The sequence below is a fragment of the Galeopterus variegatus genome, unplaced genomic scaffold, assembly GCF_000696425.1.
Source record: "Galeopterus variegatus unplaced genomic scaffold, G_variegatus-3.0.2 Scaffold353, whole genome shotgun sequence".
NCBI lineage: Eukaryota > Metazoa > Chordata > Mammalia > Dermoptera > Cynocephalidae > Galeopterus > Galeopterus variegatus.
Window position 1 is genome coordinate 156,090 of NW_007726464.1, and position 22,584 is coordinate 178,673.

At 53.5% G+C, this 22,584-nt stretch overlaps 2 protein-coding genes across 3 annotated transcripts in view; one reads left to right on the forward strand and one right to left on the reverse strand.

Annotated features, from left to right (window-relative positions):
• CLSTN1 (calsyntenin 1) overlaps nt 1-1,943 on the forward strand; it is a 34,477-nt gene extending 32,534 nt beyond the window's left edge. Inside the window, exon 18 of the mRNA XM_008567869.1 lies at nt 253-1,943. Coding sequence (XP_008566091.1) covers nt 253-444 — 192 coding nt within the window. The 3' untranslated portion in view covers nt 445-1,943. The remainder of the gene's footprint in view (nt 1-252) is intronic.
• Nucleotides 1,944-2,026: 83 nt separating this feature from the next.
• PIK3CD (phosphatidylinositol-4,5-bisphosphate 3-kinase, catalytic subunit delta) overlaps nt 2,027-22,584 on the reverse strand; it is a 32,467-nt gene continuing 11,909 nt past the window's right edge. The window contains exons 3-24 of one of the 2 annotated variants that reach the window (XM_008567867.1): nt 15,519-15,691; nt 13,066-13,294; nt 12,756-12,985; nt 12,188-12,367; nt 11,722-11,871; nt 11,350-11,439; nt 10,090-10,311; nt 9,303-9,399; nt 9,080-9,210; nt 8,623-8,673; nt 8,379-8,546; nt 8,169-8,290; nt 7,806-7,949; nt 7,516-7,615; nt 7,240-7,418; nt 7,041-7,150; nt 6,791-6,869; nt 6,122-6,289; nt 5,331-5,454; nt 5,036-5,181; nt 4,619-4,751; nt 2,027-3,773 (exon numbers count right to left, since the gene is read on the reverse strand). In XM_008567867.1, coding sequence (XP_008566089.1) covers nt 3,636-3,773; nt 4,619-4,751; nt 5,036-5,181; nt 5,331-5,454; nt 6,122-6,289; nt 6,791-6,869; nt 7,041-7,150; nt 7,240-7,418; nt 7,516-7,615; nt 7,806-7,949; nt 8,169-8,290; nt 8,379-8,546; nt 8,623-8,673; nt 9,080-9,210; nt 9,303-9,399; nt 10,090-10,311; nt 11,350-11,439; nt 11,722-11,871; nt 12,188-12,367; nt 12,756-12,985; nt 13,066-13,294; nt 15,519-15,659 — 3,132 coding nt within the window. In that variant the 5' untranslated portion in view covers nt 15,660-15,691 and the 3' untranslated portion in view covers nt 2,027-3,635. Of the gene's footprint in view, nt 3,774-4,618; nt 4,752-5,035; nt 5,182-5,330; nt 5,455-6,121; nt 6,290-6,790; nt 6,870-7,040; nt 7,151-7,239; nt 7,419-7,515; nt 7,616-7,805; nt 7,950-8,168; nt 8,291-8,378; nt 8,547-8,622; nt 8,674-9,079; nt 9,211-9,302; nt 9,400-10,089; nt 10,312-11,349; nt 11,440-11,721; nt 11,872-12,187; nt 12,368-12,755; nt 12,998-13,065; nt 13,295-15,518; nt 15,692-22,584 lie in introns of those variants that run through there. The other variant, XM_008567868.1, reaches the window with a different exon arrangement.

Here is a 22,584-nt window from a genome sequence, read left to right on the forward strand (position 1 = left end):
GGGCGCACGGCCCTCCCTGCCCAGGTCACACGTGGGCATGACCCCTGGGTGATCATCAGAGCTTTGTTTCCTGTCTCCCCTCTGCGAAGGCCACTTCCAGTGTAGTCCAGGCCCCTCTCCCACTGGGGAGTTCCTCTCACTGGGGGGACTTTCCTGTCCTCTGCGACTCTGGAAGGGGAACATCTCAGATGACAGGGTCGTGCGCTGGGGCAGGGGCCAGGGGCTGGACTCACACGGCCATCTCTTTGCCAGACATACGAGGACCAACACAGCAGCGAGGAGGAGGAGGAAGAGGAGGAGGAGGAGAGTGAGGACGGAGAGGACGAGGACATCACCAGCGCGGAGTCGGAGAGCAGCGAGGAGGAGGAGGGGGAGCAGGGCGAGCCCCGGCACGTGAACAGGCAGCAGCAGCTGGAGTGGGACGACTCCACCCTCAGCTACTGACCACGCCGGCCCTCGCCACCTTCCGTTCTGCCCCAGAAGACTCTGCTGTCGTCTGCTTCCCCTCCCCAGGGTCCACGATGTACAAAGTTGCTGCGGCCAGTAGGTCTGCTGACCCTCCCCGTTGCTGATCGTCCGCTGTGCTTGGTGTGTAGGACCGTAGGCGCCCGCGTCGCTCCCTCACTTCCGCCATGAGCCGACCCCTCCTCTCTGGTCGTCATCTCGCTCGCGTAGGGGCCCCCCCGGTGCCATCCCCCCCACCCACGTGTCTGGGGTCTCCTCCTGGCCGGTGAGAGGGTGTCGGCCCCTCGCATCTCCAGAAAAGCTGTGATGACTGGACTTGTTGACAAAGGGTAAAAGTTGCTCACTCCCACCCGGTAAATCATTTTTTTTCTTTTTTTAAAAAAGGTTTTTATTTTTTCCAAACTAGTGCATGTATAAAATGGCAGAATGGGGGTTAATATGTAGATGATTAACTGACTTTTTAATATTTTGTAAATAAATTGGGATTCTATGTGTCCTTTGTGCTAGTGTAACCCAGGACTGGAATGTAAAGTGACGTTCAGAGCGCTGAGCGCAGGAGAGACCCTGCAGGGCGCCCCCCCCAGCCCCCAGAATCCAGGACGGAGAGGCCTGCCCCGCTCAGGCCCCCGCTCAGGCCTCTGTGTGGCCGGGGGGACCAGGGGCCACAGGCTGTGGTGTGCCGCTCAGGAGCCCAGACCAGGGACCCCTCTTTGGGGGCTGGAAGTAGCCAGGTCTTTTCCTGGGGATTCTACCTGTCTCTAATTTGGCAGTGGGGGTTGCGGGGGCCGCAGCCTCTTTTACACACTCCTCATGGGACCGGCAGCTCCCTGTGCAGCAGCCTGGACTCACTATGTGCTGCCTTGTGGTTTGTACTTGATAAACGTATGTTTCCGTGCTGGTGAAAGTATGTATAGATTATATGAACCGACTGCTATGTGCAAACCATGTGACCACGTGGTTTGGAGACAGCAAAATGCCTGAGGGATCCCTACTCAGAATGTCCAAAAGGAGACCCTATGGCCCAAAGGCAAAGTGCTAGAATTTTCCAGAACAGCGTGTGCTCTTCTCTCTCCTCTCCAGAGCCCCTGTGGGATGCCCCCTGCTGTCCGGGGGGAGGGGGATGAGATCGACACTTGGCAGTGAGGCTCCGGAGGACAGCAAGCAGCCCTGGCCTGAAAGCTGGCAGCATTTGCCAGCTGTCGACGTACAATTTCAGGTTTCCAAAATGGGGGCATGCTTTGGAATACTGTCTGTGACCCCCACTGCTAGTGTCAAGGACACTGACAGCTGTGCTGTGTCGCGTGTGGCCACCTTCCCACGTCCCTACCCTGTAGCTGCTCTGTCTAGACGGTAATAGACGCAAATGCAGGGAGGGACACCCCCTGCCGTGTAGCCGCCGTGGTGTCCCTTGGCAGATGTGTATATTATGATAGGTCAGAAAGCGTGTGCGCTGCAATAAAGTGCTGGTTCTAACTCCAGTAGGAGTGGGATTGGTTTGTTTTCTGTCCTGTTCTTGCCTTAATCATGCATTCCCTTGTTTCTTTGTGAGCCGAGAACATAGGAACATAAAAAGGCCTTTATTTCTTTCCATCTGCTTTTACCTCTCATTTCAAAGTTTCACAGAGTGCTGGTCTCAACCTACATGTTGAACTGATATTGAACTCGCCTTCCCTGTACAGAAACATGAAATGATTTTAAAAAACTAAGAAATATTCTCGCCAGACGCTCAGACTGCACACCCAAACCAGAAGTCACTGTGGTGTGCGAAGCAGGCTGCCCATGCCCGGGGGCACACGGGCTCCTTCAAATAAATTACATGACACGTAGACACACGTGCAGCTTTTCCTGTTTCAGAACAGGTGAGGTGATCTGATGGATTTCAGCACTTAGTGGGGAACAGCATGTGGCCACTGGGGACAGCAGCCAAGACAGGTGCCCCCTGGGTGGCACTGGTTGCTGAGGGACCCCTAACTAACCAAAACAGAGTTGGTGCCTGTGCAGTTGAGAGGACAGTTACTTCTGGTTCTGCTGAGTCTCAGAAGCTTTTGTGGGATCAGCACTGTCACTTGGTGGGTCCTGAGGCAGCCATTAATATGTTAGGATCACCTGTGGCCTTCTGAGAGCCCAGATTCCCAGCCCCATCTCCATAGTTGACATCGGGCGCTGAGAGAGGCTCCAGAACCTGTGCATGTGAAGCTCCTCACAGCCAGGCCTTTGGGAGGCCTTTGGCTAAGCCTGGACCATTCAAACTAAGTGCTGACAGAGAAAAGAACCACTACACCCTCACTTCTGGTGACTGATTACACTCACAGCAGGTCCTTAAAGGTGAGATAATTCTGGAAGACTTAGATCCTGTCCTTTCATTAAAACCTGCTTTTGGAGGCAGCTTACAGATAATTGCACGAAAGACTCGACTCTGACCTGCTTTCCCCTTGATTCATGACCAGAATGAGCTAAAGGAAGCTCAGGTCTTTTTAACATTTCTTGGGGACCAACACATATTATACTTTATGGGGGCTGGGTCCCTTCTCCTGAGCCCTAGAGGTTCAGTCAGTAGTTTGGCTATTACTTTCTTACCCGCAAACAAAATCGCTTTATAGCTGAGTGGCGAGGGAATTCCCGTACCCAAGAGTCACTTTAACGTGAAGAGCGAACGTCCCTGAATGTAGAGGGGACCCGGGCTTCCTCGGGGAGCTGCCGGAACTCAGTCAGTGGCAACCACGCTGGGTGGGTCGCACAAAGGTGGCAGGGGGGCACTGAAGACTGTGGTGGCCTCTCTGGACAGTAGGTACCAGGACCAGGTAGTCTGGCGAGAGGCTGGGAAGAAGACTTCCCCAGGACGAGGACAGTTTTTGCTGGGTCCAGAGCCACCGTGGAAGACTTGGTGACAGCCCTCAGTGGAGAGTGAGGTGCCCTACTCAGTGTCTTCACAGAGCCCAGCACTCTGACTGGGCCCCTCCCTGGCACAAAGGATGCGTTTCCATTATGGCTGTTTAGTTCCTTAAACATCTCAAGTCACAAATAAATAACCAGTGTAAACAAAAGGCAGTTGTGTAGGTTCTTTCCCATGAGGTGCGTGTGTGGCTTTTAGGCCCCTTCTGGGGCGACTGATGGTGCCTGGTCCCCGGGACCTAGCTGGCCTCGTCTCGGCCCAGGGCTGGAACGGGCCGCTATTGCCTGTTATCTTTGGACACGTTGTGGGCCAGCCAGTTCACTTTGGTTTTCCAGCTCTCCCGGAGGGCTTCGTTGAACTTCACTCGGAAGTGCTTTAGAGCCTCCTCCTCTGTCTTTCCCAGCGCCAGAGAGTCCTGAGACAGAATCATCACAGTGGCATTAACATCAAGGGGCCCAGTCCCTGCCCCTAATGCAACCCATCCTGGCTCCGTAGGCTTCTACCCGCTCTGGGTATTTTAAATTCCCTCATGAAAGAACTGCATGACGGGTGCCTGGCACAGCACACGGGGTCTTGACAGGGGTGCCCGGCACAGCACACGGGGCCTTGACAGGGGCGCCTGGCACAGCACTCGTGGATGACAGGGGCCTCCCTCACCTCAGGTCCAGCCCCTCCTGCTTCCACAGCGCGTCCATGAGTTAGGAGAGAGCCACCCACAGCTCCCATGGGCAAAGCTCTTTATTCTGTACCGAAACCAAGGCCGGTCCCCTGGCCCATCCTTAAATTAAGACACCAAAGATGTCCTGGTCCCAAGCCCCTCGGGTTGCCAGGCAGCCTTGCCTTCTCCACTGGAGACAGTGACTCCAGGAGGCGGGCACTGAAGAGCCTCGCCTCCCCCCACCCTCACCCCTCCCCAGCTTCTCACACACTGAAGACAGGAGGGAGGCAGAGCGTTTAAAACACCCGGGGAACCGCAGCCCAGCGTGTACCCAGGAGAACGCCCGCAGCCTGTTGAGGACATGAGGGTTGACCAAGGAAGGTCATGACATATCTGCCGCTGAGTGGGGCCCAGCCTGGGCCGCTTCCTGCCAGACCCCGGGGCTGGGTCCTGGGACGGCATAAGGGACACACACGAGCTTGGCGTGCCCTATTGGGCCCACGGCAATCGGGGCCATCCTAGGTCGCACTGCTTGGGCAGGCCTCGGGAGGCCTCTGGCGACCCTGCTCTCCTGCCCGGCGTGGGCCTGCCCTGGCGTGTACCTTGAGATACTGGATGTCTTTGGAGCAGCTGAGCTCGGGCAGGCCCGCCGCCCGCATCAGGGCGAACAGGTGCAGGAAGAGCAGCCCGTGTCGCCGCAGGATGGTGTACGCTCTTTCACAGTAGCCCCGGAACCTGCGGGTGGGAGGGCCAGGTGACACTCTGGGCCTCCCAGCTGCCCCCAGCTGCCACCCCCAGCTCCTCTAGCTGCCCCGGCCCACCTCCTACATGATCCACCAACCTTCTCCTCATGTTACCCCCAAAAGGCACTCCAGGGTTGGGGGGATGCTCCCTGCTGAGAGGACAGGGATGGGTTCCCAATCCATCAGCAATCCACGGGCGGGGACCAGGGTGGGCTGAGTGTCCCCGCACCCTGCCTGGACACGGAGGGGCATCTAGCGGGTCTGAGGCGCCCTCACCTTTCAAATTTCTCACTGTTACTGGTCTTCCCCTGCTGAATCACATGGACAAAGTCATAGGTGAGGATGAATGGGACTCGCTCACGGTTGATTCCAAACTTGGTCTTGAAATTCCCCAGAAAGTGGCCAAAATCAATGTGGAACAGCTAAGGGGAGGGAAGGGCAGAGGCTGAAGAGGTGTCAGAAAGGAGCACGTCCAGGGGAGAGAGGGGAAGCCAGCAGGGTGGGGAGCATGCCCTGTAGGGGACGAGGGCCGGCAGATGCGCCACAGGGCAGCTGCCCACACCGTCCCTACCTGCCCATTCTCGCGGATCATGATATTGTCACTGTGCCGATCACCGATGCCCAGCACGTACGTGGCCACACAGTAGCCAGCACAGGAGAGGGTGAACTCCTCAATGGCTCGATCCAGGGCCTCCCTGGATGGGGAATTGAAAACCAGGGCCACACCATTTTGCAGCTGCTATCAAAAGGTGGAGTCTAGTTCCACTCTTCTTGAATCTGGCCTTAACAGGCTTTGACCAACAGAACGTGGAGGAAGTGATGTTGGGTGTCACTTCCCGACACTCTCACAGAGCCTAGGCCTTAAGACACCTCGCAGATCTTGAAACCCCCTCTCCCAAAACACTGCCACAAGGGAAGCTGAGGCTGATCTACTGAATGAGGAAAGGCCACATGCAGAAGGGCATGGCTGACAGCCAGTGCCCAGGCCCCAGGCATGTGACTGGGGCCACTGTGGACCCTCCAGGCCCAGTCTGAGCACCATGATAGGAGCTGCGTGAGTGAGTCCAGCAGAAGAACCAGTCGGCTGAGCCCAGCTGACATTGCAGATTCGTGAGCCAATGGCAAATAGTTGTGTTAAGGCCCTAAGCCTTAGGTGGTGTTACACAGCAATAGGGAACTGATATGTGTGAATAGAGGCGCTCCCTGCCACGCCCCAGGTGCAGGCTGGTCCTCGGCTGAGCCAAGTAGCCGAAGACTGTCACAGGCCCTTCCCCTCACCTTCGACTCTAACAGGCAGCCCTTCCCACACTGCACCTCTTGGAAAGCAGAGGGCCTCTGTCTATCCCAGGGCCCGATACCTACCCCGGATTCTTGGACTTGAGCCAGTTGAGCAGGGCGTCCTTGTTGAAGGCGGCTGTGGCTGCCATGTTGCTCTTGTTCAGCTGGATGTTGGCGATGGTGTCTGAGTGAAGTACCACCTCGATGAGGCCCGTGCGGTCCCCAGTGGGGAGGCAGCCATAGGGGGTCATCCTAGGCGGGTGCGGGGAGGGACGGCAAATGCCACGGTCAGGGACTGTCCCTGAAGCTGCTTGACACCCAAGAGCTCAAGCCACCCAAAAAAGCCATAGAAGATGCTGCTTCTCAGGTTGCTGAAAAGGAGAGGAAGGATGCTGGACTCCTTGGAAAAGCCAGCACCAGTGCCCAAGATGCAGGGAGCACCTTGGCTAAACTCATGCTTGCTTGGAAGAGAACAAGTCAGCGGGCTTGGAAGAAGACACCGCTGCTTCCAAGGTGGGGTGGAAAGCGGGGGACACTTGGGCAAAGAAAAGGATGGGGCGGGACAGGTGCCAAGCAGCGGGATGGCCCTCTCCACCCTCACCGCATTGCCCTGTGCCTCCCTTGCCCGGTTGGGTTTTAAACCGCTCCCTGCTCCTCCTAGAACAGCCCTTCTTCCCCAGCTGAGATGGTAATGATGGCCTTGACAGGGGTGCCTGGCACAGCACTTGCAGATGACAGGGGGGCCTCCCTCACCTCAGGTCCAGCCCCTCCTGCTTCCACAGCACGTCCATGAGCTGGATCATCTGCAGAGTCAGCATGTCCTGACGGAGGTCTGTGTAGCCCGCCGGCCAGAAGGAAAAGCCTGAGTTTCTGGTGGGTTCTCCACTCCCAGCTATGCCCAGTTCCTGAGTTCCAGCGCTCTGCTTCTCAGCTGGTCCTCCAGGAGCACCCCCCCAGGGTCCCCAGGGCAGTACGCGTGTGGTGTGGGGGGCCTGGGGCTCACCATCCCCGTTCTTGAAGATGATGCCTACACTGCTGTCGCCCCTCTCCTGGGTGCTGTACATGATCCACAGAGGCTTCATCTTGGAGTCCATGAAGGTGCATTGCTCCACACTGCCAGCCAGAGAGCGGCGGTCAGCAGGGCTCCTCTGAAGCCGCAGGGGGGTGGAGGAGCCCCCGAGGGGTGCGGGTTTGGGACTCACCAGACTTCAGCCAGCAGGACGCTGGGGTCGAGCGGGGACTGTAGGTGGGAGAGGGCCTCCAGGTAGGTCTCCTGGCGCATGCACAGGTGCATCATCTCCTTGGTCTGGGGCTTGGTGGTCTTCTGGGCGCTCACCTTGACAAAGTCATTCAGGGCCTTCAGCTTGCTCAGTGCTTCCCCCTGGTGGGAGAGCGGGAGGCAGCAGAGAGCGGGCTGGGAGGGAGCAGGCCTCAGCCTCCGCCCAGGGGACTCTGCGGGGCCAGGGCCTGTGCCTCACCTGCTTCATCAGCACCTTCACATGGTGGGTGCTGCCCCTGCAGTAGGCCTCCATGATGAGGCCGAAGCGCAGGGCCACTGATGGGACGTGCATCTCAGAGCTGGAGGGAGGAGGAGAGAGCTGAGCCTCACCAGGCAGGGCCACACGGCCCCTCCCCAGCTCGGCAGGACCCAAGGCGGCCGGGACACCCAGTCCTGCTAGAAATGGGAGGTCAGCAGGACAGAGGCCCCTCTTCCCCATGGCTTTCCAGGGAGGGTTCCCGAGGAACCGGCTGGGGCGAGTCCAGCTACCGGAGGTGCCAGAAGAGGAAGTGGCCGATCTTGCGGTTGGCCAGGGCTCGGTCCAGCAAGAATTTGGTCAGCTCACAGTCCAGGTAGGACTCGTACTTCAGCACCTGCACCAGCTGCAGCAGGTACTGGAAAAGCTCGTCGTCCCTGCAGGGAAGGAAGGCCGGCTGGGGCCTGGAGCTTCACGACTTGGGACAGGGCTCTGCCCCTGGTGGTGGCAGGACAGGAGGGAGAGGCCAGTCTCGACCTGAGCCAGCCCGCAGGAGAGGTTCAGTCCACACACAGTGCCCCTTGCAGGCAGTCGGGGCAAAGCTGCCCTCCCAAGGAGCAGGGAGCCATTGGCTCCAGCGCCCAGCTGACACTCACGTCAGTTTCCGCAGGGACTTGATTGCAAAGGAGCCCACGTGGCAGTCGGGAAAGCTGCAGTCCAGCAGCTCCAGGGCACTCAGGACGGGCAGCTCGGGCCAGGAGCACAGCAGGTACAGCATCTGCAGGGGGCGCTGGTGGTCAGGCGGTGGCGGGCGGAGGCTGCCAGTCTGCCCCGGCTCTGCCCCTGGACACCCCTCCTGTCCCCACCTGAGCCACATCCTCGTGCTTGTTCCACTTGGTGACCAGCAGCAGCCGAGCCAGTGCCTCCGGGAAGTGCTCCTGGACTTCGTGCCGCATCTTCCACACCAGGTCCTTCTCGTGCTCGTACAGCTCCCCAGAGCCCCGTCGCTCCAGGATTTCCCGCAGCTGTAGCTGCTGAGGGGCGCAGGCGGGGGTGAGGGCTCTGGCTCCACAACCGGCTCGGTGTTCCCCACCCTCGGCCCCAGCTCACCTCCTCCTCGGTGACGCGTGCACGCTCCCCGTGCCTCCCCAGCTCCAGGATCTGCAACAAGTGGCCCTGCTCTCAGCAGCCCAGGGACCTGGGCCAGCTCTGGCAAGGCCCGGGGGCAAGGCGCCCCCACCTGGCACTACCGCAGGATCATTCCTGGTGAGGGGGACTGTCCTGCATACTACAGGGCCTTTAGCAGCATCTCTGGCCTCGACCCACAAGCTGCCAGGAGCACCCCTCCCACTAGCGGTGACAACCCAAAATGCCATCAGACATTGCCCAGTGTCCCTTGCTGGGCAAAATGGCCTCAGGAATGCCCCCAAATATGCATGGTGACCCAGCCCATGGCGGGGGGCAACCCCCAGGGTGGTTGGGGACCACCCCCTGAAGAGCTCCAGAAGCAGGGCTGCGAAAGCTCCTTGTTAGCCCCTCAGCCTCTGGGCAGGGGCCCCTCACTGACCTTCTCCAGGGCAGGGTAGTACACAGGATGGGGGGCCACCTCGGGCAGGCAGATGACCAGGGCGGCAGCGCTCTCTGTGTTGGGGTTACTGCACACAGTACCCGTGGGGTTCAGCAGCTCCCCTTTGTCGTCTGGACACAGGGACAGAGGGGGTCATATGGGGAAAGCCAGCATCTCAAGCCCCAACACCTCCGGGGCCTCTCCCTCTTGGGCAGGGGCCAACCTGGGACAGAGGGCCACATGTAGAGGCAGCGTTCCCCGGTCTTGAGCTGGTCCTTGTAGTCAAACAGCATGAGGTTGGCCCAGGCGATGGGGCAATCCTGGGAAAGGACATGGCAGGTCAGGGCCAGCCACTTAGAGGCCACCACTTGCTCATCTACAGAATGGAACCCGCCTCCAGGCCAAGCTTCCCTGCCCTCACCGGGACGCCCCTGGGGAGGAGACAGGTGACCTGCACCCCATCTCAGGTCTCCCAACCAGACCCCCAGGAAGACCCTGCCTGGGGAGGGGAAAGACCCACTGTTCCCTCTTTCCTGTCAGGGTCCCAGTGACGAACCAGCAAGACCAGATGCCTCACTCCTGCCTTGGTCCCCACTCTTAGCTTCTTAAGAAACCCCAAATAAACCACACCAGCCCCAGAAAGCTGGCCTGGCTCAGCTCAGCTCGGTGTGACTCAGCACGGCTGGGGGCGAGTCACATCCTGCACCTGGTGACTCAGTGCCCAGCCATTACTCCCTTGTGGCCACCCGCTGACTCAGGCCTCTCTGCTGCCTGTGGGGATGCTGTGTTTGTCCCTCCACCCCAGGGAGCTGCCTACAGGTTCCCACAGGACCTCAGGCCCAGGCCAGACATTGCGAGCCAGCTCAAGGGCCCAGAAACCCAGAACTGTCACTTGGGCAGGAGGCTGGGGTCTGCAGACCCTCCTGGGACCCTGTCCCCATGCTGCAGGCCCAGCAGGGGCATGTGCTGGCGCTGTGAGGCCTGGATCCCTCCCGGCCAGCCCTACCCACCGCCTTCTTGGACTTCTTCTTGGTGGAGCGAGCCTTCTTGGCCTTCTCGATCACAGCATAGAGCGCAAAGCAGAGACGGGCCATGCGCGGCAGGTCACAGACGCTGATGTCGAACTCCAGCCGCTGCTTCCACACGGGCTCGGAGCACACACTCACCTCCGAGCTGGACACCATCTTGCACAGCATCTCGTTGCCGTGGAAAAGCCCGGCCTGCACCACCAGCTGGGGACAGGTGCAGGCAGGTGAGGGCGGCAGAGGCCCAGGCCCCCTCTCCCCTCTAGGCTCCTTCCACCCCATGGAAAGGCTGGAATCTCCTCCTTAATGGCCTCATTTTCACAGGGGTGTGTGTCCCACTTCCTATGTGGAAGAGGGTGACCCAGCAGAGGGAAGGCCAGAGGCCTGAGTAGGACCAGTGACTGTGGGGGGAGGGAGAGGCACCCTGAGCTGTGCATGGGCAACCCAGTCTCAGCTGCCCTGACTCTGTCTCTACCCCACTCTGGGCCTCAGTTTCCTCATCAGGGCTCGGGAATCCCAGGGGCCCTTCTGGCTCTAACATCCTAGAACTCTCTTTACTTCTTGAGCCTTTTGAGACCCTGGTGGTGGGGAGGGACTTTCACAGCCACCTGAACATCCCACCCTGCCTCCTCCACTCCCTGACAGCCCTGTCCTGAAAGCCCCTCTGATCCGATCTTCCATGATTGCTGCCAGGGAAACCCAGATCTTCCCTGCTTGTAAAATCACCCCAACAATAAGATCTCTGGGCGAGAGACCCAGCCTCTGTGATCCCACAGATGGGACAGTAAAACCTCCACCTCGCAGGCTGTGTTGAGGCCTGGCGACATGGGACGTGTGCGAGGGCTTTGGACAGGACAGCGCAGCTGAGCTACCCCACTGTCCTTGCCACACAGAGGTGGGCTCGGCCCCTGGGGTTGAGGCACCACCCGGGTGCCCCCTGGAGGGCCAAGACCCCCGCCAGCTGCATCCTTCTATCCCTGGGCTGGGCCTGACTCCACAGCCCCCACCAAAGTCAAATACCCAGAACTTAGCTCAGCCCAAGTTTCTAAGAATCGGCCTCCCTGGCCTGCTCTCCTCCTCCCCTTCCTGTTTTGAAGCAGCTCACAAGCACCCCAGACAGGGATGCCGGGTAATGTGGTCAGGTGGCTTTTGTGTGACCACCCCCCTCTTCCTCTGCTGCCCCTCCAGGCCGCAGCCACCTTGTTTGTGCGAAAAACACCAGCTCCCACCTGCCGGAGCGCCTACCTTCATCCGCTCGTCGGCGTTCACTTTGCTGCCCTGGATCAGCTCGATGCAGAACGGCTGCTCCAGGGACCACAGGGACACGGAAGAGGGCTGGGGGAAGGGGCGGGGACATTAAGTTAAAGCAGCTTTAAGCACAGTGTCACTCCCCTGGCCGATGACAAGGCTGCGGCCACGTGGAGGTGGGTGAGAGGGTCCCAGTCTGTGGCGAGGCTCAGGAACCTGTCCACAGCACACCCGGGCTCAACGCCCCGACTCTCCACACCCATGGACCAAGGGCCCCTGCACCCACGGGCAGCGCCCTGGGCCAGCCGTGGGTGCAGGAAGGGCAGGTGGGGGCAAGAGGAAGGGCCGGGGGGCCAGGAGGCCTCTCACCTTCTTCACGGGAATGGGGGGTGGCTTGGTGCGCTGTTTCTGGCCCTGGGGGGCGGGGTTGGCCTGCTCGTCCCGCATGGCCAAGATGGAGGAAGAGTGCACCATGGTCAGGTGCGGGGTCAGCCCGCTGTGCAGGCAGCTGCAGATGTACTGAGATGGGGGTGCAGAGGGAGCTGTCGACGGGCCGCCTCCAGGGGACTCCCCCACGCCGACCCATGCCTAGCCCAGGCCTTGGGGGTGGGAGGGTCTCCCGTGGGTCTTTCCTGCCCCCTCCCACCTCTTGAAGATCAGCTCCGCCTTGTGCTCACAGAGGGCCATCCCAGCAAGGGGATGCTCTTGAGGTGACCCCAAAGGCCTATGCATCAGGCATAAGAGGGGTCCAAAGACCAGCGTCCCCACTCCCAGCCCGGCCCCTGCCCTGGCGGTGGGGACCCCAGGAGTGCAGAGGCCGCCTTGCAGGCCTCACCTGGAACTGGCACAGGGGGTAGCTGCCGTAGAGGTACTCATGCTTCCCGTTCACCTGCAGCGTGTAGTCCTCGGGCTGCTCCACCAGGGGCTGCCGGAACACCGTGGCCTTCTTCCGGAGGGCACAGGCCATCAGCGCCAGGGGCACGTCCTTGGTGGACACCTGGAAGGTGAAGCTCTCCTGGGGGTAGGAGGGAGGGTCAGCCCTCTGCCCTTGAGGCCCCACAGGGTTCTGGGGTGCCAGGCAAGGCTGCCTATTTGCCTGTATCAGGCAGCCCCATTCCCCAAATTGGAGCCCCACGAGGGCAGGGTCCAGGGTGTTTGCTGATTGAAGGTGCATGGCTGACACCCAGCAAATACTTGTTCAATGAGTGAATGGACCAAAGACCTACGCCACTTGGTCATTCTCCCTTGCTGAACCACATGCATGGATACCTGGCGAATACCGCCTGATGCTGTTGGGAGGAGAGTGAATTTGGGGGGGCTCATGGAGGATTGGGGAGCCTCCCAGGGGAAGTGTCCCCCGTGGACACAGCAGCCCGGATGCAGCAGATGGGCCAGGGGCTCACCTCACTGCCCTCGAACTTGACGTTGACCAGGAGGGCCCGGTTGGGGATGCGCAGGGTGCCAGCCCCCCAGCTCCACGCCGAGGGCTCCAGCTGCAGGGGGAAGCTGTACTGCAGCCAGGCCTCCCAGCCCAGCTGCTGCCGGTGCACGGCCGCCTCCTCGCAGAACTGGCGCATCTTGGCGCGGAAGTCATTCACCTCTGGGTCGCGCAGGGAATCAAACTCGTGGAGGCCTGAGAGGCGGGAGGAGCGGGGTCAGCACGGTGGCAGGGCTGGGCCAGCCTGGGTGGTGCGGCCCGCCCGGCAGGGGTACCTTTGCCGATGAGGAGGCTGATCTGTGAGTTGATGAGCTTCTTCACGCGGTCGCCCTCGCGGGCCACTAGGCGCAGGACGGGCAGGAAGGGCTGGACGTCGCATAGCCGCCGCTGCTCATCCTCCAGCTCCTGCTGCTCGGCCGTCTGGTTGACGCAGGTGAACACGTAGGCCTCGGGGTCGCTGAGCATGTGGAAGAGTGGCTCATATTGTGCACGGTGCCACAGCAGCTGCGGGGGACAGTCGCCAGTCAGTGTCTCTGGCCACAGCGGGAAGCTGAGGATGGGTGGAGGGCTGGCCTCTAGCCTGGGGGCCCACCCTGCACGACCCACACAGAGGGCAAAGGCTGACCCCAAGACGTGAACCCTCTCCAGGCTCCCTGGGCCCTGACCATGTGGGTCAACAGGCTTCCCCATCACTGCCGAGAATGCACTGAGACCTGGGGCTGCAGTATGTCCTACGGCGTCCCCTCCAGAGCCCAGGGACCACCCTTAGGTTACCCTGAGAGATGGCCAGACATGACCTTCAAGCACCCCCAGCTAATGGTGCTGGGGTTCATCACCCCGACTTTTAAATGCTGGCAACTAATTCAGAAAAGTTTAACATACCCAGGGGACCAAATAAAACTCTCCATGGGCTGTGTTCAGCCAAGGTTGTCAGTGTGTGCCCTCGGGTGAGGCATCCCCAGGCTTCCCACTGAGTCACAGAGAAGACAGGAAAGGAGGAGAGAGCCCAGTGTTGCCACCATGGGGAACGCTCCTTATGGACTGTCAGCGCAATGGCATGGCACAGAGCTGTGACACAGAATCTAGGGAGACCTGTATGTATGGGGCATGGAGCGGCCCAAGGTATATATATCACTAAGTGGGGGAAAAACCTCGAGTTGTACAACAGCAGATGGAATTCAAACCCATTTCCATAAGAAAAACCCATAATACATATATTAATTAATATAGACCAGGATTTAGCAAACTACAGTTTTGGGGCCAAATCTGGATGCTGCCTGGTTATTGGCACACGGCCACGCCCATCCATTGACAGAACATCTGCTTTCGCCTCATGATGGCTGAGTTGACTCATTGAGACAGATGACACAGAGTTGGCCTGCGAAGCCTAAAATAATCACTATCTAGTCCCGGGGCATAAATAAAAATATGAAGAAATTAAAACCAAATTGAGGCATGAGGTGAGACTTTACGTACTGACATGTTAGACGTTTCTGCAGTGTTTGGACATTAATAACATGCATGCATAGCTCTGTCAGCAGGAAAACAAGATTGATTTTAAGAGATATTTATACAAGTTAATAACGTGGGGCTGGCTGGTTAGCTCAGTGGGTTACAGCCTGGTGTTATAACACCAAGGACAAGGGCTTGGATCCCCAGACTACCAGCCACCAAAATAGCTAAATAAATAAAGTTAATAACACGAAGAAGATGTTAGAATGTTAACTTGGAATAGAAAGATGAAAGTTCATAATCAGAATTATCACAGAAAACAACTCTGCGTATAGAAGAGAAAACAGGAAATAGCCAGAGTGTTAACTGTGGTTGTCTCATGGCTGGAGCAGAGGTAATTTTTTTCTTCTTCTACCTTTTCTTATTTTCCTAAATTGTATTTATTTATTTATTTGCAGCTGGCCAGGAACACGGATCGAAACCCAGACTGTGGTGTTATCAGCATCCCACTCTAACCAGCTGAGCTAACTGGCCAGCCCTTATTTTCCTAAATTTAAATGTGTCCATATTACTTTTGTAATGGGGAAAAAAAGAAACTTGATTTTCAAAGAAATCTCCCAGGAAGGGGAAGAAAAAAAACCTCCAGAATGATCCATTGCTTTTCTTCTTTTTTCTGCTTCCAATTATAGCTTTTAAAATTCTGAGATAAGGTCTCACCCTCTGGCAGCCCAAGGCATGACCCATTAAATCCCACACTTTGTAAATGGCATGAGCTTTTTCGAGAGGTCCCAAGACAACAGCCACCAAATACCCTCCAGATGTTTAATCTCTGACTCAGTAATCCATCTTGAAAATTATTCCGCAAAACCAGAAACTCTTTCCAAAGATGATGTTTACCCTGGTGACAGCTCTAAAGACAAAAGTCCAGTAAAACTCTTAAGTGGCCATGGATGGAGTTTGGTTCCAAAACAGATGACATGATCCAGGACAGAATGAAAGCCCACCATCGGAAGCAGCTCCCCAAAGCTTTCACGGTGCTCTAGTCCAGTAATGAATAATCTAGTAATCTAGTAAAGGGAAACATTGACTATTAAAAGGGGAGGCTGAATTTGGAATGGTAAATGGACTCTAACCTCAAGTTTTTAAAAAATTCTTAGAAATTATTTATATCTTTTAAAATTTGCTCTGAGGGTCCCAAGTCTGAGAAACGATGCTTCTGTCTGTCTGTCTATGAGCTCCAAGGTCTCTGAGGACCAGGTGTGGGAAGGGGTCGTACCTGCTTGATGGTGCTGAGGTTGGCATTGCGGGACACAGGGAAGTTCAGGTAGACCCCCGTGGGCAGCAGGAAGTCCACTGCCACGCTCTGATTCTCCTCCTTGGTCCAGAATTCCATGGGGCAGTCAACCCCAGGGGGCATCCTGCTTTGTCACTTCTCAGACTCCAGTTGTCCTGAAAATGAAGGAAACACAAATGAGCTACCTAGTGTGCTGGGAGGGTCCTTTGGAAGGGACCCTTTGGAAAACAGTATGTCTGGATCTTTGACAGCAGGAGGCTCGGGACTGAGTCCCAGCTGTGGGCACACAAAGCTTACTTCCCTCTGGGCCTCGCCCTGCCCGGGGTGGCTTGTGGCTTCTACCTCGCCAGGCCACCATCTCGGCTGAGTGTCTCTCATCACAGGTGGACACTGTCTGCCTCCCTCACGGCAGTGTCCGACAGACCCAGGCCAGACACCAGTGAGACACCAACAGACCCATGCCAAGTCATTTTCCTCGGGAACATACTCATTTGGCCCCGTCACGGCCACCAGCTGGCACAGATGGGAGACAGCGGGACAGCTGGTCAGACACCCCGAACTGAGAAAGACCCAAGCCGCAGTCTTTGAAACTTTCTAACCAGCAACCAAATAGCTTAAAAGTGGCTGTGGCCATCTAGCAACCTGTTGAAATATCTCCATCACACCGAACCCCCCAGTCATACCCACCTCCCCCAGTAAGTAACGAAATGTTACAGACACAATTAAAGGTCCTTGTGTGTCCTCCCACTCCAGGGGCCCTCTTTTCTCCCCCTCCAGCTTCCCCCACTTCAGGTGACACCACCTGGAATCTGGTTGTTTATATATTCCATGCATGTTTTTATATTTTTATTATACTCATATGTATCTACAAACAATTTCTAACTTTTCTGCATGCTCTAAAACTATAAGAATAGTGAGTCTTCTGCAATTTGCTTTGGCCACTCAACATGATGTTCTTCTGATTTGGCCACATGGCTCATCTGGCTCTGTCATTCCTCTGAACGTCTGCACGGTATTTCACTGTGCAGAGAAACCACGATTTATTTACCCCTGTCCTGTTGATGAACCTGAAGGTTTCTATTTTTCTTGGTTATTACAAACAGTACTACGGTGTATACTCTTGCACATATCTCCTTAGGCACATGTGGAAGGACAGATGAGGACTGTCCAAGAGAAACATAATGCGAGCCCCATACTTATTACCAAAGTTACCCGATAGCCACATTAAAACGAGCGGAAAGACCCAGGTAAAATGAATTTTTGACCTATACTTTATTTAACCCATTATATCCAAAATATGGTCATTTCAACATGTAATCAATATAGAAACATTACTAGTAAGATATTTTTCATTCTTTTTTTGGTATTGAGTCTTTGAAATCTGATATGCATTGTTCGCTTGGTGTGCGACTTCATTTCTAGATTTTCATCAGGAATACTTGGTCTGCATGTAGATTTCATGCAAATTACAGGAGAAAGTTAGGGTCACAGACCCAGCTTGTTCCAAACACACTTAAAACTTTTCCGGGCTGAGCCTGTGGTGCACTTGGGAGAGTGTGACGCTGGGAGCGCAGCGATGCTCCCACCGCGGGTTTGGATCCTATATAGGGATGGCCGGTGCGCTCACTGGCTGAGCACGGTGTGGGTGACACCACACCAAGGGTTGCGACCAGTCACGAAAAAGACAAAAAAAAAAAAAAACTTTTCCAATAAATGAATCACGTATCAATTTTTAAATTTAAATTAAATATTTAAAAATTCCATTTCTCAATCACACTATTCACATTTTCTGTGCAAGAATCATATGTGGTATAACATATAACTTTATTGAGTATCCCCAGGTGTCCTCAGAGCGGTGGTGGCCATTAGCGATTGCGCCACTGCTGAACAGTGCAGAATCTCCCTGTCTCATCAGCACTCAGTATTGCCAAATTTACACATTTTTGCCAATCTGGTGAGTATGAAATGGTCTCTTGTTTTAATTTGCATTTCTCTGATTATCTATAAAAACATTTATCTTCTGCAAAAAGCCTGTTTATAACCTTTACCTGTTTTCCTGTGGGGTTATCTTTTTCTAATTGGTTTGTAACGTTTCTTTATACGTTCTAGGTTCCATTCTTTTGTTGATTACATGGGTTGGAAATATCTTCTAGTCAAAGTCACCCTTTCACTTTGTTTATGGTGTCTTTTTGTTGAGTAGAAGTTTTTAATGTTGATGCAGTCAAATTTATCAATCTTCTTTCTCTTTTATGATTGTTATTCTTTATAAAAATACTTCCTTACCTACCCTCAGGTCACATTCTCCTAGATTTAAATGACTTTTAGAAATAGTTGAAATGGGGGCTGGCCAGTTAGCTCACTCAGTTAGTGTGTGGTGCAGCTAACCCAAGGTCATGGGTTCAGATCCACAAACCGGCCGGCTGCAAAAAAAATTTAGAAAAAAAAAAAAAAGATTAAATGAAAAAATAGAGATATTTTTTCAAAAGAGAGAGAGAGAGAAAATAGAAATAGTTGAAGGGAAATGCTTAGTTTAAGAGAGACGTTTTGGGGGGCTGCGCTAGGCCTCACCCTCGGCTGGGCGCAGAAGCTGCTCTGAGCGGCAGGACGTGCACATCGTCCTGTGCCACCATGCCACCACGGTCGGTATCCACTTCCTCTGATCGTAAAACCACATCCTACTTTGGGTTTTTCTTGACGAGCATGGCCAGGCCATTCTTTTTCAACTCAAAACTTACGAGACAGTAAGCAATCCTGGAGAATCCATTTATGATGCTAAATATGCTGTGCCAAGCTCAGGAAGTCAGAGGTCCCTTTGGCCACCCCATTCGGTGAGGCCAAGATGAGCACATGCAGTTGGAGCTCCTGGGGACTCTAACAGAAGGCCCAGGTTCCCAGCAAATGACACCCCACACTCTCCTGCCCGTCAGCACTCAGGACATGAAGCTTCGACGACACTTACCCATCTAGGATGCAGGGAAATACTTTCATATAAAAAATTCATTCCTGACAGAGGAAGACTCAGATGGAGTGCACAGGACATCATCACATGCCAGAGACAGTCCCAAGTGACACACGACAGGAAAAAGTGGGAACTCTTTTCCTCTCTCTGGGCCCAGGGTCCAGAGCACAGCAGTCAAAAAGTCCCAACCCCCCAGCCTGGGTGAAGCCCAGACCCATGGCTCTCCAGTATGTATGGGACACAGATTTAGCAGCTATGCCGGGGCTTCAGAAGTGCCCCAAGAATGCAAATCAGTACAACCACTTTGGAAAGCTGTTTGGCAGTATCTGTTACAGCTGAACACATCTCTGCCCTCGTACCCAGCAACTCCACTCCTAGGTTCCCAACAGAACGCGCGAGTACACGTGCACCGATAGACATGTACGACAGTGTCTGTAGCATCACTATTCATAACAGCCCCAAACTGGAAGCTTCCCAAATACACATCAGCAGTAGAACGGAAAATAAACTGTGCTGTCCTCTCCCGATGGAATGTAACACAGCAATGAGTATGAACACTCTGCAAATACACAGTCTATATAAATGAATCACACACACACACACAGAGCTGAGCAAAAGGAGATGGCCGCACAAAAAGATGTGCTCCTGATTCCAGCTGTACAAAGAACAAACACAGGAGGCAGACTAAAAAGCTATGGTGGCGGAAAAAGAAATAGGAGTTATGGGAAGTGGGGAGTGACTGGAAAGGGGCACGAGGGGCTTCTGGAGCTAGTAACTTTCGGTGTTTGGATCGGGGAGCTGGGGACCTTTCATAAACTCAACACACCCTCAGTCCAAGTGGTTCAGATGGGCTGACTTCACTCCCGGCTCCTGCAATAGCTTGAGATGTAAGCCCAGCCAGTCAGAGGCCTGAATGTCCCCAGCAATGGGGACTGGATTGGAGGCAGGAATGGGACTTTAGCTCAGCCAGTCATCATATGTCATCTCCTTGGGTACAATGATGGGCATGTGAATGTGAAGTCAGTCTGGTGGGTTTTGACATCTAGCTTTCATTGGGGACTTCTTCCTGGGGCAGCCAAAAAGACAATATTCACCTAGAGCTGCTAGTAACCTATTTCTTCCCTTAGGGGAGGAACCTGAGAAGAAACCAAATAGGAAAGCAGAGCTTGATGTGGAGAGTCCGTGCCTGTGTCCTGAGGACAGCCTTTGATTCTCTGGATCCAGCCATGCCTCAAGCGAGTTTCTATCCCTGGACTTTCCAGTTCTATCAGCCAATAAATTCCTCGTCTTTTTTTTTTTTTAACCTACAGCACTTTGAGTTGGGTTTTCTGCCATTTATAGCTGAACGTATCTATTTCCATTAATGCAGCAGCACATTCCATTTGGGAAGCTTCTAGTGTTTTTTGTTGTTATTTTTACAGTGTGATACTACTGTACTGGTATCAGATTGATATAAATTAGGACATCAGACAACATCAAACGTTAAAGTATAAATGGGGAAACAGGAATCTTCCTAGCTTCATGTGCCCCTGGTGAGTGTAAACTGGCAAAGCCACTCTGGAGGGCAACGTGGCAGAGTGAAACCCAGCACTGTAGACTCCATGGCCCCACAATTCTAGTTCCTTCTCATGGTCTGTAAAGGACATGTTTAATCCCCGTTCCAGCACTGTGGTAGCAAGGACCTGCTGCCAACCTGACTGTCCACTATTTAAGGAACTGGTAAGTAATAAAATGCGTTAGACGCAGAGCAAATCCTATTAGTGGTCAGAATTAATGAACTCCTGGTGTATAGAGACACAGGGACAGATCTCTAAAACATTAAGCTGAGGGAAAATCAAGGGCCAGAATGAGTTCTTAGCACGATACTATTCGTGTATATTAAAAATAGTTATATAAACCATGTCTCTTTCAGGGATATATACATTTACTGGGACATACCCTAGACATACAGGAAAGGATGCATATGGAGGGTAGAGGAATGGAGGGTGGAAAGAAGAGGAGTGGAAATAAAATAAAAGAGAGGGGACTTGCTGACTCTGAGAAGCCGAAGGGTAAGAATAACATAACCTGTGTCCTCAAAGGCCAAACAATCATCCCAATCCCCCTTCCATGGCTTCCTGTTCTTTTAAACATTTTTTGATTTTTATTTTTTGCCACAAAACAAGACTTAATACATTCTAAAAGACTAAGATCATAGAAAGCAATAGAATATATGTTCTCTGACCACAATATCAGAAGGAAATTTAGAAAGTTAACAAACGTGTGGGAATTAAGTACTCTCCAATAAACGATGGGTAAAAAGAAAAATCACAGGGAAATTAGAGAGTACTTTGAGATAAAAATCAAAGCACAACATATCAAAACTTATAGGATGCAAAGCTAATGCAGTGCTTAGAGGAAAATTTAAACTTGTAAACACCTATATTAGAAATAAGAAAAATCTCTGGGCCGGCCCAGTGGCGCACTGGAGAGTGCGCCGCTTGAGAGTGCCACGGTGCTCCCGCCGAGGGTTCGGATCCCATGTGGAGACCGGTTCCCGCTCACTGGCTGAGCGCGGTGCGGGCGCAACACCGAGGGTTGCAATCCCGTTGCCGGTCCCTGGTACAGGCGCGACACCGAGGGTTGTGATCCTGTTACCGGTCAGTAAAAAAGACAAAAAGGAAAAAAAAAAAAAAGAAATAAAAATCTCAAATCAGTAATGTAAGAAAATAGAAAAAGAAGAGCAAACGAAACCAACAACAAATATAAGTAGGAAACAACAAGATTACCACAGAAATATATGAAATAGGGAATTAAAAAATAGAGAAAAATGACAAAACCAAAAGTTGATTCTTTAAGAAGATCAACAAAACCTTTGTGAACCTTTATCTAGACTGGCCAAGAAAAAAAGAGAAGACTGAAAAATCAGAAATAAAGCAGGGGTGTTATTACATTGTCGCTATGGCTTTTTGTGGTGGTGAAATTTAGTTTCTTTCTCTTGTTCGTTTGCATTTTTCTTCTACCAGTGGGTTTTGTTCTTGTGTATTTGTGGTAGTGATTATTGATTTTCAGATGCAGCACTTCCCTGAGAACTTCTTGCAGGGCTGGTTGTGTGATGGTGAACTCCTGTTGTTTTTGTTTTTCTGGAAAATACACTATTTTCCCCTCATTTCTGAAGGGATAGCCTTGCTGGGTATAGTATTCTTGGCTGGCAGGGTTTTTTTTTTTTTTTTTTTTTTAACTCCTACAGTTTTTGTCTAGGAAATACACTATTTCTTCCTCATTTCTTAAGGATAGCCTTGCTGGGTATAGTATTCTTGGCTAGTGGTTTCTTTTAATACTTCGAATATGTCATCCCATTTTCTTCTGGCCTGTAGAGTTTCTGTTGAGAAGTCTGCTGTTAGTCTGATCGGGTCTCCTTTGTAGGCGACTTGACACTTTTCTCTTGCTCCTTTTAAGATTCTCTGTGTTTGAACTTTGTCAGTTTGACTATAATGTGTCTTGCAGAGGATCTTTTTGGGTTGAATCTGTTTGGGGATCTTTGAGCCTCCTGGATCTGAAGGTCTGTGTCTCTCCCTATAACTGGGAAGTTTTCTGTTATTTCATTGAGTAGGTTTTCCATGCCTTTTCCTTTCTCATCCCCTTCTGGAACACCCACGATTCCAATGTTTGCATGCTTAAAGTTGTCTGCTAGCTCTCTTAGATTTCCTTCATTTTTAAAAATTCTCTTTCCTCTTTTTGTCTACCTGGGTTATTTTGAAAAGATTATCTTCAGGATCATAAATTCTTTCTTCTGCATGTTCTAGCCTGATGCTTAAGCTGTCAGTTGTGTTTTTCATTTTGCTGAGTGAATCTGTTAGTTCCATGAGTTCTGCTACATTCTTTTTTGAGGTATTAATCTCTTGGTAAATTTCCTCCTCCATATCCTGGGTATTTTTTTTTTCTCATTTCATTATGTTGTCTGAGTCTTTTCATGCTTCTAGTGTTTAGAAAGTTGTTTCTAGGGCCGGCCTGGTGGCGCACTGCGCTAGTGCGCCGCTTGGGAAGCGCAGCGGCGCTCCCACCAAGGGCTCGGATCCCACATACAGACCGGTTCCTGCTCACTGTCTG